Genomic DNA, 16841 nt, shown 5'->3' with positions numbered 1-16841 from the left:
AATACTAATAACCTGTAAAATAGGTCGCATTTTAAAGTTTACTATACATAGAGCCTATAAGTTGGTATAACAAGCTTTTAAGCTAATAAAATGAAGATATGATGTGAGTACAATATGTTCACTTTTAGTCTTGCAATAAAGCATGGCAGCATTAAAATTTCCTTTGGAAATATGTTTTCACAACTTAGCACTCCTTCACTGCAGTGAAAGCACCTTTGCAGCAAGTAACTTGCAGACTAATGCACACTTGAATGGGTGCACTCACGGCTTGGCACCCCTCAACGACAGTGAAACCACATTTACAGGAAGTCATATGCAGACTACTATAGTTTACACCTGTATTTGTTCATTTTGATTACTTCGAAATCTTCAACAATATAATTTCGAGTCCAAGTTGATTTGAATACTCTAATATTCATTTGATTATTTGAAGCATTCTAGTATTCACACAAGCCTAGTTATCCCTAAAGTGACTACTTGAAACAAAGAGACAACATACTCGCATGTTCTTCCCTTGTATTGGCAGTCATAGTGTTGCTGATCTCAGTGGCAGAGCCGGGCACAGGGACGACGCACAATGGGTTGAAAGTCCACGTCTGGCCATCCACGCTCACCCGTAGGTCTCCGTCCGAGTACAGCTTGACCACCTTTCCTAGCTTGCCAAGGCACTGCATCAACAGCCAAAAATGGTACTTAAATTTATGCACACACAGTGTGGACGTATTCCAGGCACATCAGTCATCTCAATTAAAATAATGCAAAGCATAGCTTGCGAGCCTGAAGTTTCATCAGCTTGTGTCTCACACTCCCTATTGCTAACATGAGTGCAACACATGCAAAACTGCTCGCACTCTGTCAGATGAGCAGAGAAAACTAATGCAAGGGAAGGCAGAGGAAACACCAAAAGAGTTTTCTTCTGACCTATTCAGTACAAAACTATTTGTCATGCACGGGCTTGTGAAATAAAAATACTAGTAGTACCACACACAGAGATATTACTCCTGTTTCATTCATACTAGCCCATCATACCAGCCCATTCCACCAAGTTTGTATCAGCTGTATTTCATCCATTCATAATACCGCATCAGTGCAACTGCTTCACTAAACCAGGCTGTGGTGGTAACCCTTCCTCATTTGTTTAGACACGCCACACTGCAGGACAGCCTTACTTTTAAACCGACACAGAAGAAACTTGATTGCATCTGGCTTAGAAAAATCCTGACTGTGCTGACGCTACTCACCGCTTTCATGGCGTCAATGTATTCACCATGGCCAACCTGCCACTCCTTCAGCTTTTGCAGGTCGTCGCATATTTTAACCATGTCCCCTACAGAAAACATCACGACCTGGGCAAAAACAAAAACAAAGGTCACAGTTTTGCCCCAACGGCAAGTTAATGAATGCGATACTAACAAATTGAAATGTTGTACAAACTAAGGCCAGCACCTAGCTCCTTTAGTAAACATGGTTGTTGCAGCAAACAAAGTGATTTTCGTATCAAGTACGGCTTTAACACAAGCATTCCAATGAGAGCACAACAAGTGCAAAACTATGAGCCATCTGCAGATTTCCTCTTAAGATAAGGCATGCACAACCTCAAGCCGGTCGATCGAGGCATGTATATTCTGTTGGACCCACGTAGCATGCCCTTTGATCCAGTGTCTCCATGCCCCTTTCGCGTCACTAAGATGGCCAGCTCATTTAACTTTAGCTAGAGTGACACTGTCGGCACCAGGACTTGCACACACAACACACACATGGGGGGGGGGGGGGGGGATGACAGTTATCGGTTTAGTCTTTACAAAGAACATTACGGCAATGCCCATGCCATAAATACACCTTGGGTGTCCATATATTGTATTTACGTACGTAATGACCGCACTTGCACAGTAAATGCACACCGTACTTTAGTCAGCAATATTTCGATTTATTTTTTCGCCAGGTAATAAATGCACACCCCCATTTTACCTGCTGCAGTATTGCGAACCGACATGCAGCCACCTGTTCGCTCAATGTTTTTTTTTTTCTTTATTGCCGGGCTGCCTCAAGCCACTTCCCCACCCTCTCCACCCGGTACAGTGCACTGTTCTTTGCTCATTTTTTTTTTTATCTAAATGCAGCGTGTCCCTCTCTTCTAGTACTTGTTTTTGAAGTATTTTGTGCCACAGCACAATTCACAAACAATGAGAGTTTAGAAACCACAATTCACAAACAATGAGAGTTTAGACCCTGCAGCGCACAACCATACAGTGAGAAAGCATCACAAAACTGCCCGCGCCAGCCAACGATTGCTGCCTGTAAATATGAAACCTTAAGAAGCCAGTGGCAGCCGGCGCCACTAGTGCGACTCTAGTGCTGAGGAACAGCTCATGAAAATTACACTAAATATTCGCATAGGTTATGCTGCATGACAAGCTGCGCACTATGAATCTAGAGCAGTGTGCTTTTAGGAGACCAAAATCAAATCAAATCAAAGTTTATTTACATTGTGAAGATGTGGGAAAGCTTGGGCAAAAACCGAAATAGTTAACTTGAGGAAAGCCCAAGCCCCCTGATACAAAGCAAATAATAGGGACACACAAGTCCTTGCAAATACAGTTGACGCCCGATTTCCCGGACGCCCGAAATTCCGAACATGCCCGAATTCCCAGATTTATCTCTGGCACCGTCAAGTTCCCCATAGAGTCGATGTAATAAAAGTCCGAAATTCCAGGCACTTATGGCCTTTGGCATCCGATTTCCCGGACTTTTTACTGTTAACCACCGAACCAAAGTCACCATCGACGCCTCCCATTTTGGTCGTTTTCATATCCTTGAACCCAACATACTCACATCGCAGGTATGGCCAGCAGCACCGCTGCCAACTGCCGCATCGCGCCGCGGCTGCAGTAACCTCGAGACCGCACATGTCAATATGTTGCCAGCCGTAGCTTAGCCAAGCCAAACCTCACTGTATTCGTTCACGTGTTGTTTTGTCAGCTCTACGGTCATGTCTGCGGTTGATCGTTTGCTGCTGCGCGCTATCTTCAGTGATCACGTTTCCCGACTTTCAGCATCCACCGAGTTCCTAGCTGTTTCGTGCTGCGCTTTTCGTCGAGCGGATTCGCCGTTTACAGAGATGGCAACGACTGCTTCGTCTTCATCCGCGCCTTCGAAGCGCACAAAGCACCCTCGTAGGCTCATGATAGAGAAAAAAGCCGTCATGAATAGGTAAAATGCGGTCAGTCGCAGGCAGAGGTGGGGAGGGAGTTCAGAATTTCGAAGCAAACTGTTTCGGACTACATCAAAAACAAGGTGAAGATCTTGAAAGTGGCTGCCAAATCAACCGGGGCTGGAAAGCAGGATGCGAGCCAGGGTGTTGACCCAAAGCTCGAGGAAGCGCTCGTCGTGTGGCTCAGTGCCATGATCGCTAAGAAAACCCCGGTCTCAGGCAACATCCTGAAGCAGAAAGTGGAGGTTTTCGCGCTTCAGATGGGAGTGAAGGACTTCAAGTTCAGCGATGGATGGCTTTGCAATTTCAAAAGCTACAATGACTTGATGTTCAAGAAGATGTGCGGGGAAAGCGGCGCAGTCGATGATTCCGTTATCGCCGAATATTGGGATGGAAAGCTGCAGTCCTTGCTTCAGCAGTTCCCACCTAATGATATTTTCAACTGCGACAAAACTAGACTGTTCTACAAGCTGCTGCCAGAGACAACGCTTGCATTTGCTGGTGACCCCTGCCACGGAGGCAAACAGAGCAAGGAGCGGCTCACTGTCCTCGATGGCAGCAACATGTCAGGATGCGAGAAGATTCCGTTACTAGTAATAGGCAAGTCAAAGCATCCAAGATTTTTCAAGAGTGCAGTGACTCTGCCTGTTCTCTATGAAGCTAACAAGAAAACCTGGGTAATGCAGCAGTTATTCGAAGCGTACGTGCGCAAGCTGAACCGAAGGTTCAAGCAGCAAAATCGAAGAGTTCTGCTGTTTGTGGATAACTGCGCTGTGCATGGCCACATCAAGGACCTAAAGGCTACACAGGTTGAATTTCTGCCGTCGAACACCACAGCAATCCTGCAGCCGATGGACCAAGGCGCGATTCAGAACTTGAAGTATCATTACAAATCACGCGTGCTCAGCTGCATGGTGCTCTGCTCCAACAACAGGAAAAGCTACCCTGTTAGCCTCAGGTCTGCCGTCGGCGTGCTAGCAGAATCGTGGAAGGCGGTTATGCAAGAGACTTTGCGAACTGTTTTCGCCACGCAGGCTTGACACTCGACGCCGAGACGACTGTCTCGCCTCAAGTGAACAGCGTCTGTGACGAACTGCCATCGCGGATGTTGCCTTCGAGGATGTGCGTGCTGCTGGTGTGTCGATTCCGGCCGGGATAACCTTTGAGGGCTACGCCGACGCTGACAGAGGCCTCGAGCTATGTGCGGACTTGACCAGGATTCTGACGACTCCAACACCGAGAACAAAGAGCCATCTCCTACACAACCAACGAGCTCGGAGTGGACGCGAGCACTGATGATACTGTCATCTGTGTACAGCGGCAACATGATGTTGACTGAAATTGAGGCAGACATGATCGCAGGCAAGCGGAACGCCGTGCAAAAGAAAATTGGTGACTTCTTTGCATCCAAGTGCTGAGTTATGAGGTCGCGCCGACCACATCGGATTTTTTTTTTTTTGCCGTCACCCTCTCCGTCAACGATAAATACCGTCAGCAAGAAAAAAAGGTGCGTTTTCATTTGCATTCATTTTTCCGGATTGCCTGATTTTCTGGACGTTTGAGCGTTCTCTTGAGGGTTCGGGAAATCGGACGTCGACTGTTGCAAAGGCACGTTACATACATAAAAGACAAAATATTATAAGAAATACTGTCGTTAAGTAAGTGCAGATGTTATCACAGAGAAAAAAGAAACAAAATATCTAAACTCAACCAGCACATTACATACACAAAAAAATAGAGATTGTGGAAATTGAAACAAATTACACAATACTTACGATCAAAAAGGCACATAGTTAGTCTGTAAAAAAATATAAGCATTAATAGTCGATCCTTTAGGTACATATTTTTTCTCCACTGATTCATCCAAAGCAACAGAATAACAACAAACAAAAATAATAATTCAGATCGAACGTTTGCCTGTGCCTTTACACATGCAAGCGGGGGGGGCCAAACGAAAGCTTCGCCGCCGTTCAGCGAAAAAGGCGAGTTCGCATGTGATAGAACCTTGGCTGCTACCCACGTAAGCGGTGCACCACGAATCGACTGAGTGGGGAGCTTTCTGAAGACCACGATGCCGAAAGCGAACCCATGACGCCAACTCAAAAGACAGTTGCTGCGGTCCTGAGTGGGCACAATACCAGGCTCTCCTTTGGGAGAATAAGAATCACTTTCAGCAGAAAAGAGCTACTGAAGGCTCAGCAAAGTGATCTGTTTTGTCGCGAAATGTGTGACGGTCTCAGAAAGACAGAGTGCCATGACGCTGCTTGCCCTGCAGCGGGTGCGGATATGGGGCTGGAACCAGTGTTGGTCGCTGAGTCCCCGGAGGATTCATATTTGCTGGACCATGACGGGCTTCTGCTAAAGTATATAGCCACCGACAACGAGTCCATCGATCCGTTTAATTAAGGTAGTAATGCCCAAAAGTCTGAGAGCTGCACTGTTGCAATCCTCTCACGACGAACCCATGGCCGGTTACCTGAGTGCAGGTGCGTAGCCAGAAATTTTTTTCGGGGGGGGGGGGCACCACTTTGATTTCGATTTGATTGATATGTGGGGTTTAACGTCCCAAAACCACCATATGATTATGAGAGACGCCGTAGTGGAGGGCTCCGGAAATTTAGACCACCTGGGGTTCTTTAACGTGCACCCAAATCTGAGCACACGGGCCTACAACATTTCCGCCTCCATCGGAAATGCAGCCGCCACAGCCGGGATTCGAACCCGCGCCCTGCGGGTCAGCAGCCGAGTACCTTAGCCACTAGACCACCGCGGCGGGGCCCACTTTGATTTCGGGAAAGGCACCTCCAGAAAATAGCAATTTCTCGCTCTTCATGCTGTGGTGAAAAAAATTTGGCGGGGAGGGGGGCACTTGCTCGATGTGCCACCCCCTGGCTCAACCCTGCCTGAGTGGCTTCAAAGTTTTTGTAAAGCTGAGCCGCATTGTGACCTGGCCTGGCATGAAGCATGACATTCATCGCAATCGTCGTGCCTGCCACGTCCGACAAGCGGTGAAGCCGTTTGTCAATGGGCGTCCGTGGTGCGTGTTTGCTGAAAAACCCCTGCGCAAGGACAGCTGACATAGCAGCCTTATGTCTGCCAATGCCAGAACGCCTCGCAGCCCATTCCGGTACAACCTCCTTTATTCCTGGAGAGGGCCGGCTGACCCAGCGACGTCCCAGTTCCGTCATCGAATCAGAAAATTCGGGACCTCCGAGCTACCACTAAAATGGCATTAATTGGACTCGCATTCTCATCGTCGTGAGCTACGTGCCATCAGTGAGCCCCTTTCGTGAAACCTTGTTGCACATGGGCATCGCACCTAGCAAACAATATCACGCTCTACCGCTTCTCCTCGTGGTGGACGCTGTCTTCCTCAGCACCATGAACACCAGTGGTACTTTCCTGGGGTTCCCTTGCGCAGATGCATTTTATAGTGTCGTGTGTTTTCTTTTGTTATCAATGTTTCTCCTTTGTCACCAGTTTTTTTTAGCAGCAGTAACAGGGCTGGATTGAGGTTAGATGTTGCTCATAGCAGTGTCATTTTATCTGCATGGGAGACATACGGCTGCCTTTGCAGCCCGGGATAAGGAAAATTTAGGAGAGGGAAATGTGGGAATTGAGGCTAGCCCGCTGACAGTGTGCGGGCTTTGCCTCAGACTTGCTTCCCTTGAAGCTTTTCATTCTTATAACACCGCACTTGCCTTCGTAAGTGCATCTGGATGAAATGTCCAGCGGTTGTTGGAGCCTTCATATTGGACCCTGATGTCCCCTCGATCGGTCACGCGGTGTACAGTGCCTATTTTTCCTATGACCTGCAACCAGAAGTGAGTAATGAAAAAAAAAGAAAAATTGGAATATAGTCAAGTCGAGCACAAAGCTACATATAAGTTCCTATCGTGCTCTATTTCTGAAAAAGAATAAAAAAAAAAATTCCTATTCAAGTGCACGATGAATATCAACTTGTGAGAGCTTCTGTTAAAAGCCAATAAGTGAAATAATTCAGAATATCTTGTGAAGGGGTGCAGCAGCTTGGAAGAAAGTAGACTGGACAGCAAAGATGCTGTTTCTTTTCTTTGAACCACCTCTAGGCTCTCTTCAATCACATTTTGAGTCAACTAGCCTAACAAGTCATTATATTTTTACTTTCAAGTTCAAAATATAATTGACAAAACAAAATAGGTTGCCTGAAACTCAGACCGGGCTTTTTTCGACCAGATTCATCGTCTGAAGTGTGCGCAAGCACACATACAACACAACACCGAGTTCAATTTTCGGCAATAAAGTGGTCAGTAGTAAGCGCTCGTGCAAGTTTCTCGTATCTCTTGTCCACTTTCTTTTGTGCTCTGCTTTTGTTTTCAGATGACTAACCAACTTGCCCAGAAAAGCATTCTATCAACCTCCACAAAATTTTTTATAACTGAAATGTGCAATGTCAAGAAAAGAGATGCAAAGGCCACCAACCTCGGACATCTTGGGATTCCATCCACCATGGCCGTCCTGCATGATCTTCAAAGACTCGATGTCTAAGAGAACCTCCACCCTGTCTCCCACACTGAAAGGAGAGCGTTGTGACTGGCCTGACGCTCCTCTTAGGGTCACGATGGCCCTGTCCGATGAAGAGCCCATACCTGCGCGGCACACTCATCTTGGCCGTTGCGTTCTGCCACAATGTGTCAGCCATGACAGCTTCGTTCGGTAAACAGTCAATGAGGCAATCGCTTCGCAGACGTTTGCACAAGGATAACACTACGTTATCACCAAGCACTTCACCTTTTTTTTTTCTTTTCGCACCATTAGAGAGTACGGAGGTATGCCAATGATAATGCCGCAACTTGCATTGTATTGATACAATATGGCCTTTACATTTACGTTTTTTATCAAGTGTGGGTTTTGTGATCTCCCGTGAGCTCAATGGCTCACGAGTTTGGGCTCTTGCTCCAGTCGGCTCATTCTTGCGCAATGGCATCTGTACGTTTGACCAGAATTTACTTTCGAGATACTGATAAGCCTGCTGTAGCACTGATAATGTAAGCTTTCGACGTACAGTACCCATTTCTTATCAGGAGCAACTGTGAGGTAATGCGTTTAATTCTGATAATGCAAACACCATGTGCAGCTGAGGTATATGAAAACAATGCGCTTTCCACGCTGCACGAAACTCGGTGAGAACCCGGGAACTTTTTGAACGAGACATATTACAAGCTGTCGCATTTGCCAGAGCTTGAGGACGATCTGAAGTGGATGTGCTGGGAAAGCAAATTCTGATTATACAGTGGAACCCCGATTACAAAACTTTCAGGGGACCACGCAAAACCATTGAATAATCTGGGCGTTGTATAATCGAAAAACTAAGATTATAGGCAGTGACACTCAGCTTCGCCTGAAAAACGGGTGCAGACCACCTGAATAGGCCCATGGCATGTCCGAAAATTGCTTGCCAATATCCAGAAGTGTTCAATAGCAACAACAGTAAATGAGAAAAAAAAAAAAAAAACACTTCACAAAATTTTAAATTCACATGGCCATGACGCACACAGTTGACAAATAAAGATACTGTTTAAACGTGCAAGTCCCAGAAAGAACACAGCGAAATTCGAACGCACATCAGTACACTAAGCCGATTCCCATTGTGGAGAGCAGACGACTAGCGGTGAGAGGACGTGCAAGCCGGTGTCAGCGCCCCCTGGATCTTTCTTTTCGGTGCATCGCGAAGCGGCCTTAGCTCCGGCGGCAACACTTCCCTATTCTAAGCTTCGTGCACGACCGAGATGTGCGCGTTGTGATTGGTAGGCTTGTAAAGTGTAACGTCCCACTTTTTTGTGAACGTTGACGTCAAGTGAAAGTAATTTTGCAAGGAAAACAGCTGCATCGTGCCCATATGCGTGCGCAAGCCTGACTGCGAGTGCGACAAAGGCAGATCAGCTGTATGTCGACCAAGAAAAGTTTCCACAGACTGAAAACATCAGCTTTTCAGCCGGCTGAAGCTAGTCTGTGTGGATACAGCTTAACTAGGTAACGACCCCAAATACATAGGCCCGTGATCGAGGCGTATGTAAAAGCGCATGAAATATAGAAGCACATGAAATAAATTTTCCATTCTAAGAAGACATCTCGTCTCACTCTCTACCTTTCCAATCGTCTGCCTAGGGCAGCTCAAGTTCACATTTTGCACTCGTGAATATTTGATCGACGCTTGGTATAGGTAAAAAAAAAAGGTGTTTTTTTCTTTCGAACGCAATCTGAAAGTCATCGTAAGATGCAGGGTCGGCGTAAAACCGCGTTGCATAACCAAGGTTTTTAATACATTATTTTTGTGCTGATTTTGCCAGGACCAAACCGATTCGCCGTAAAATGCGGGTCCTCGCGAAACGGGGGGACGTATAATCGAAGTTCCACTGTACTTCTTTAGTTGTTGCAGTTGCATGACCGTGGTGGCAAAATACAAAATTAGATCTCTGTTGATAAAATTCTACAAGCAATGAAGAATCATAGTTGTGCCCAAAACTAGCCTCAAGTTTTGGCAGGTATTTACCCTTGCACAATGCCAAAACCCCAATGTTTGACACGAAGAAATATACTTAGGGTAGAAGATCATTAAGAAGAAAATTAGGCTTGTGCGAATAGTGAATTTCAGGGTCGAAGCGAATTCGAAGCAAATAGTGATTTTGGTCGAATAATTTCGAATCGAATTCGAATAGTATGTATGACATATAAAAAAAAGGGAATATTTATCATAACCTAACTAACCTGCACAATATTTCTTTTGAATTGAAATAGGGGCTCTATGCAAATGCCTTTTTTTTTTCATTGACAGGAAGTCGAAATAACCTTGATTAGTAGTTTCGGTAGGATCCGAATGATAACCTGTAAGATACATAACGTTTTAAAATTTATTATACTTATATCATATAAACCATCATAGGAAGCTTAATAAAATGGATTTATTTGAGGGTAACATGTTCCTTTAAAGGGGCCCTGCAACACTTCTTCAAGTATCCATGAAGCCAGTAAACATGTTTGTCCCCTCACAAATTTACCGCCGCAAAGTTTTTAGAATCGGTCCAGTACGAGCGGAGTTCCAAAAATCCAGTACGAGCAGAGTTCCAAAGTCGTTGCTGCAGGTATTTTCTTAGAAAATACGTGCAAATGCGACTCCTTGACACTCCCTCACAAACTTGCGGTGACGTCGGACAAATAGCCCAATTCTCTATAGGCTAAACACAATACATTAAAATGTGACATGGCGAGTTTCTGGAAAATTTTACTAAGCAAATGAGTTCTAGTGTAGTTACACAGAGCAAAAGTGCGCAAATAGTGCAAACTACATGTTTTACTCTTTTCATCAATAGCCCTTCATGCCTTTCGCTCAGCATGACTGCATTAGAATTTTGTACCAACTAGCTCAAGATGAAGCTTTGTACAGCAAATGTGGCCTGATTATAATAGAAAGTAATGCGATCGGTAACACTGCACCAACACTCTGGAGGTGAAGACTTTCATCATATCCAGTTACCCCCAAAGTTGCTGCTTCCTCGTCTTGCAACATGACACCTCTAACTTTGTGTTCAATACATTTAAGATCCACGTGAACAACGCATTCGTCAAGTGAACACAGAAAGGTAAAAGAGGGTAGGTTTGGATGTGGTGATTGATGGCGGTTCAGGTAACCTGCATTTCGTTTCCCAATTTAAAAAATTGACATTTAAATAAATGACGACAGAGTTCCGAAAAAATACCCAGCCGGGCTGAGTGTTTAGTTTTAGAGTCCCTTTAAAACCATGCAGCAGAGGACGGCAAAGATATGAAAATTTCTTCAGCCCTCGCCACATACCCAGAATGGGCAAGTGGTCTCGATAGTAAGCCGGTCCAGGCACGTCCTGGATGCACCGCAAGTCCACCTTGCCTAAGTGTCCCAGGCGGTACACGTTTGTTGAGCCGGAGGACCAGCGGACACTTGCCACACTCCGGCCGGACTCTGTCTCCCAACCACGTACGTCAGTCACCGTGCCTGCCTTTCCCTCGCCTCCTGCACAGTACCGTGCAATCACATAACACTTAAATGAAGGCAGTTGAGAAGAAGGGCGAATTATCCCACTCTTTCTTTTTTTTAACTGGCGCACAAGTGACACAAAATGCTGGCTAATGGCACCATAAAAGCCTCTTCTACAAGCTCACGTGGACACTCATCAGTAAGTAAAGCAGAAATGTGGAGGCAGTGTAAACACACTCTAGGTAAGCTATAGGTAAAACTTGGCAAACATGACTGCTTTGCTTAACCTACCACACAGACATCTTTAGAAACATCTCAGGAAAATGTTAATGTTGCGTCCCACAGAAGACTTTCATTGTGCCAAGGTACTACCAAAGTGGCGGCTTCCTTGCCTTGCAATATGACACCACTAACTTATTTGCAATCTCCGTGGCCAACACATTCATCAAGTGAACACAGCAAAGTAAAAGACAGTAGGTTCACCAGTAGGTGACACTTACCGTCCTGGTTGCCCCAATCCCAGTCTGGGCCTCGAACCACCCGGGCTCCCGCAAATATCCCACGTGATTGAACCTTGACAGCACCTTGTCGCCTGGGCATCTCTACGCTGCAGACAGATAAGACCAAGAATTTTAGCATATAATCTCGCATACGCAAGAAAAACCTTGTGCTGCTGTCGCCTAAGCCAAAATCTGCCAAAGGCAATGAGAAAGTTGCCAAGTATCATCCAGCCAGCGACGACTCCAGCTGTCAAAGCATCCGCACACACACCGGGAGAGAAAGAGACAGTGCCATTTGTTTTGTACAATAACTTAAACTCACCAGAGCTGTTTCATTTCGCCCTAAGAAATATTACTCAACCATCTCATGTAAGGACAACCTCCCTTTTAAAGGAGCACTGACATCAAATTTACTCATGCCAAGATTTTTGCGTCAGCGAGTAGCTATAGACCCTGTAGCAGTGATTCGTGACCTCAAACGCAACTGAGGGATGAAAAACTATCACTTTTATTGATTTATATCACTGGTATCTAGCACTATTCAAAACGGCCGTCAATCCCACCATTTTTAGCGCTGAAAGCACCAGCAGTGGCGCTACCTCGCGGCCACCTCCGGCCACAGCTGACCACTTCTCCACAGAAAAGAGTGACGTCAAGCTCAGCTACTCCACGAACATTTCGTCAGCTAGGCGGACACATTCAGTCATGCCTTGTCACTTGCATTGATGTCGTCGCCATACAAAGTGTCGACTCTGGTTCAATACGATAGTCTGGAGCTTCGAATCCCCGCGTTTCGCGACCTCACGAATTATTTTTGCTTCGATCAAAACAGTGATTCCGAAATGGACGCCGTTTCAAGCACCACTGCAGAGGTGCCCGAGGATGCACGCTTCAGCCATGTTCACTCGTGTGTCTCACTTAGCTGTATTGGTGTGTTTTGGCATGCAAAGCATTCAGGTATACACAGAGGGGTCAATGCAATATAGCTATCGCGAATGAGCATCGGCAGAAAAACAGAATAAGTTTCCTGCTTGCCAGGTTCTTTTTTTGCGCCTCCAGATGGCCCCACCTATCCAGCCTCTCACGATTAACACGGTATTACCACTTTTACGTGGACGCAAAGTCTACAGATGAACTAAAATTCAACGATACCTGCGTGTTACTCGTTAGCGATGATATCCGACTATACGCTGTTTCAATTTTGATAGCTTGTGGTCGTGTTGATGTGTAACACATGCGTGATATGAAAAGACCCCCTCATTGCGCTTTTTCTGTGCTTCGAACTAGATGACTGCAACTCATCTGCAACTCATAACGATTCCCCGACATGCTGACCGACAAGCATTATGCTCTTTTCTTTCGCCGTTCTTTGAAAGGTGATTTTTATCTTGATAATTTCACGAAATCATTTACACCGGTGCGACGAAGATCAGACGCGACAAGTGAGTGCGTTTCTGCGCTTCGGCGCCTTGATAGGAACACTTGGATCGTACACGTCATCACTACTGGGGCATCATCACTCAGGATGGTATTTGTAGAATGTATCACATCGAATACGTAGCACTAGTGTCGATGTCGCAGGGCAGTCTATTTTCCGTGTTTTCTCCTTAGCTTTTCTACGCTGTTTGACGTCGAATTAAAATAATTTTTGCACAACGAATGCCGATCAAATTGGGCCAAGAAGACCTATGCATACGAAGCAATCAAATTATAGGCACATCTCTATCTTGAAATTTGATGTCAGTGCTCTTTTAAAGGCAAAGCTTGTAAGGCTGTGGGTGGTTCCCTTTTCTGTTGTTGTTGCTGTTGTTCTTGTTGTAGTAGTAGTAGTAGTGGTAGTAGTGCGTAGCCACCTCTAGTTTATGAATTGCTCAAGAGATAGCTTTGTGTGTATATGCCCTTGGAAACAATTCCACTAGATGGTGTTAGTGGTTTTCGTATAATTGACAGACAGACAGACAGACAGACAGAAAGACATGGACAGACTAACACATGTACAGACAAACTGACAGACAGACACAGAGACACAGACCAACAGACAGATGGACAGACAGACAAACGCAGACAAAGAATGGATGGATGGATGGACGCTTCGCCCTCTTCATCATCCTCCACTGCGTAGATATGCTGTGAATTTTTTCTAACCTTCATGTCTGGCTAACATTTATTTATGCTCCAACAGCACACACACTACCAAAATAAAGAGAATTTTAGCTTTAGAAGCAAGAACAAATACTATACACGAATGCAAACAGAAAAGGTGACAACGAATTGTTAGCTTCATGACTCTATCTATACTTGGATACAACTTAATGAGCAAAGCGCAGCAGCAAATTGTTTCCGTGACTAAAGCAATACTGTATTCACACAAATGTAAAGCCAGTATTTTTCAAGATTTTTTCTACCTGTAGGATTGTAATCAAATACCTAGATTACTGAAAATCAATATTAAAAATTTTTTTACTTTTGCTTTCTGGATGCATTGAAGGTCACCCCTCGTGTTAGAATTGTCCTCACGTTACAATAGAGTAAATATGAAAATATGGTAGTCCCATGAAATCTAACTAGATACTTTTCTGCCCAAGCACTCGGCAAAGTTCCGGGGCTTCTCTTTCTCTGTCTTTGGCAGGTATGGATTGCAAACTATGCTGCGACAGACCAAATGCTCTCCCACCACTCATGATGTCAGTGCGGAGTGCGTGCTTATTGGTGAATGCTTCTGTGCACCTGCCGTTTAAGGAGAAAATGCCGCTAACTTCTAAAGTTGTACTCGACAACAAATGAGTAAAAAAAAAGGAACAGAACTGACAATTGATTTGATTGATTGATATGTGGGGTTTAACATCCCAAAACCACCATATGATTATGAGAAACGCCGTAGTGGAGGGTTCCGGAAATTTCGACCACCTGGAGTTCTTTAACGTGCACCCAAATCTGAGCACACGGGCCTACAACATTTCCGCCTCCATCGGAAATGGGAGAATTGACAACTGACAACAAGCATAAAGTGACACTAGCACAAGTAAAAGAAAAAAAAACAGCACAAGTTCAACACCAAGAAATCAGCAGTTTCGATGTGTTACGCATTTTTTTTAACCTTCAAATATGTTTTGCCACTCATACGTGGAACATAGTGGCATTGTCACACAAAATGAACCTTCACAATAAAATCTTTATTTCATAAGAAAACATCTTTTTCGACCTTAAAAAAACATGCATAAGTTCATTGATAAATTTTTGCAAGTTCCTACTGAGCTGAATATAAATATGTTGCCTGACTTGAAAACTGATTCCAAGATAGGACAGAGTGTTTTTTTTTCCTGGCCCAAAGCTCTTTTATTAACAAAACTGAAGATTTTTGAACTGAAAGCAAGTTTAAACAACACCTTTCAATCTAAAGTAAGTTATAGTAAGTTATAGTTATAGTAAAATTGACATGATAAGTTGCAAACAGCAAACTGTCACAAAAAAAAGCTCCACTGTCATTTAACAGTAACCATGTAATTTCCAACCGAATGACCCCCCCTAAACTTGGTCTGTGAAAAGAGAGTAAAGTAGTTTTCTCGAATGAACTTCTTAAACACTTTTCTTTTTCAATAAAAACTATACCAGTAGCCTTAAGCATGCCTCACAACATTTAGTCTCAAAAGCCCAGCAGAGAAGAAAGCCACTACGAGAAATCTCAAATCACCCTTGCCTTGCATCATGAAATGGGACCCACCCTATGCAATGCAGGTTACCGAAACGGGTGCTACTATACTGACATCCAAAACTTAGTGCCCCCGAAAATGCAACCCTAAAGACAGTGAAAGCTAATTAAAAAGAACAACGAAAGGAGAGGCAATCGTAATTTACCTATTTTCTGAGAAGCACGAGAAAGGCCGTGAACTTCACTCAAGCGTTGCACGCTCATGCTGCACGGGCACCACACAAAGCCTTGATAAACACTACGGTTCTGTCAAGTGAATGAATTGCGTACACTGCGTGAAGAGCCAGCACTGATATAGCCGACCAGGAACCAGCACGTGAATGAGTGGATAGTGAGAGAGAGGGCGCCCGCGGCTTCTTCTTTCCTTTTGCCCGGGATGGGTTGCAAGCTGTGGTGCAATCGACAACACGCTCTCCTTCTCAGCAACCAAAACACATAGCTTCCTTGTTCTCAAGCAGACTGCTCTTCAGTGTCGGCGGTGCGCTTATAAAGTACACAGATGTGCGAGAGAATGTAAAATACGAGAAAAAAAAAAAAAGAATGGACACAGCTTGGCGACTTTACCATAAAATGTTTACTCTCGTAAAATCAAAGAGAAATAAATAAAAGGAAGTTTTTTAATTTTTATAGCCTAAGTCACTTTAATTTCCAAGGGATCCACTATAAGGGGTGTTTTAAAATTACAATCAATTGCATTCATGTCAAGATGCCCAACTTTCACGGGTCATCTTCATCTGTATGACAAAGACTTCGATGTCAATAACGTTAGGTAGTAATTATTTTACTTCCCTACCTTATTTTAGCCTTTCAGCTTCAGATTCTCTAAAAGTGGGCAAGTTTCATTTGAACATTAAAACTCAGAACTTATTTTTTGAATTTGAGAAATTCGAAACTTATTTTGCTAAAAATGTCTTACATTTTCATTTTTTATATATAAGCAGTATGCCCATCAATAATCTTGTTTTTAAATATTTATTTGTTTGTTTGTTCACATCTATTCGTTTATTGTACACATGTTAAACCATTACCAAATCACTAGCTAATAATAATAATATCTGGGGTTTAACAACCTAAAACAATGATATGATTATGAGAGACGCCGTAGTGGAGGGCTTTGGAAATTTCGACCACCTGGGGTTCTTTGACGTGCGCCTAAATCTAGGTACATGGGCCCCGAACATTTCCCCCTCCATAAAAAATACAGCCGCCGCAGCCAGGATTCGATTCCGTGACCTTCGGGTTAGCAGTCGAGCATCATAACCACCAGACCATTGTGGCGAGGCCAAGCCGGTAGCTGACAGCATGAATACCCACAAGGGAAAGCCGAACCTTGAGCTAGTTGGTTTTGACTTGAGCACATATTATTACTAGCGGGAGTGAAACAGGAACAAAGAAATGTACAGATAGGAGGTCCGCTAGCTTATCACTATG

At 44.4% G+C, this 16841-nt stretch overlaps 1 protein-coding gene across 4 annotated transcripts in view; it reads right to left on the bottom strand.

Annotated features, from left to right (window-relative positions):
* mib2 (E3 ubiquitin-protein ligase mind bomb 2) overlaps nt 1–16841 on the bottom strand; it is a 58319-nt gene that overhangs the window by 27873 nt on the left and 13605 nt on the right. For 3 of the 4 annotated variants that reach the window (XM_075889665.1, XM_075889664.1, XM_037424895.2), the window contains exons 4-9: nt 11702–11808; nt 11043–11237; nt 7673–7839; nt 6913–7023; nt 1242–1346; nt 500–668 (exon numbers count right to left, since the gene is read on the bottom strand). In XM_075889665.1, coding sequence (XP_075745780.1) covers nt 500–668; nt 1242–1346; nt 6913–7023; nt 7673–7839; nt 11043–11237; nt 11702–11808 — 854 coding nt within the window. Of the gene's footprint in view, nt 1–499; nt 669–1241; nt 1347–6912; nt 7024–7672; nt 7840–11042; nt 11238–11701; nt 11809–15556; nt 16353–16841 lie in introns of those variants that run through there. The other variant, XM_075889666.1, reaches the window with a different exon arrangement.

This window comes from Rhipicephalus microplus, chromosome 3 (assembly GCF_043290135.1).
Source record: "Rhipicephalus microplus isolate Deutch F79 chromosome 3, USDA_Rmic, whole genome shotgun sequence".
NCBI classification, from domain to species: domain Eukaryota; kingdom Metazoa; phylum Arthropoda; class Arachnida; order Ixodida; family Ixodidae; genus Rhipicephalus; species Rhipicephalus microplus.
This window is presented reverse-complemented; position numbering and strand designations above follow the sequence as displayed.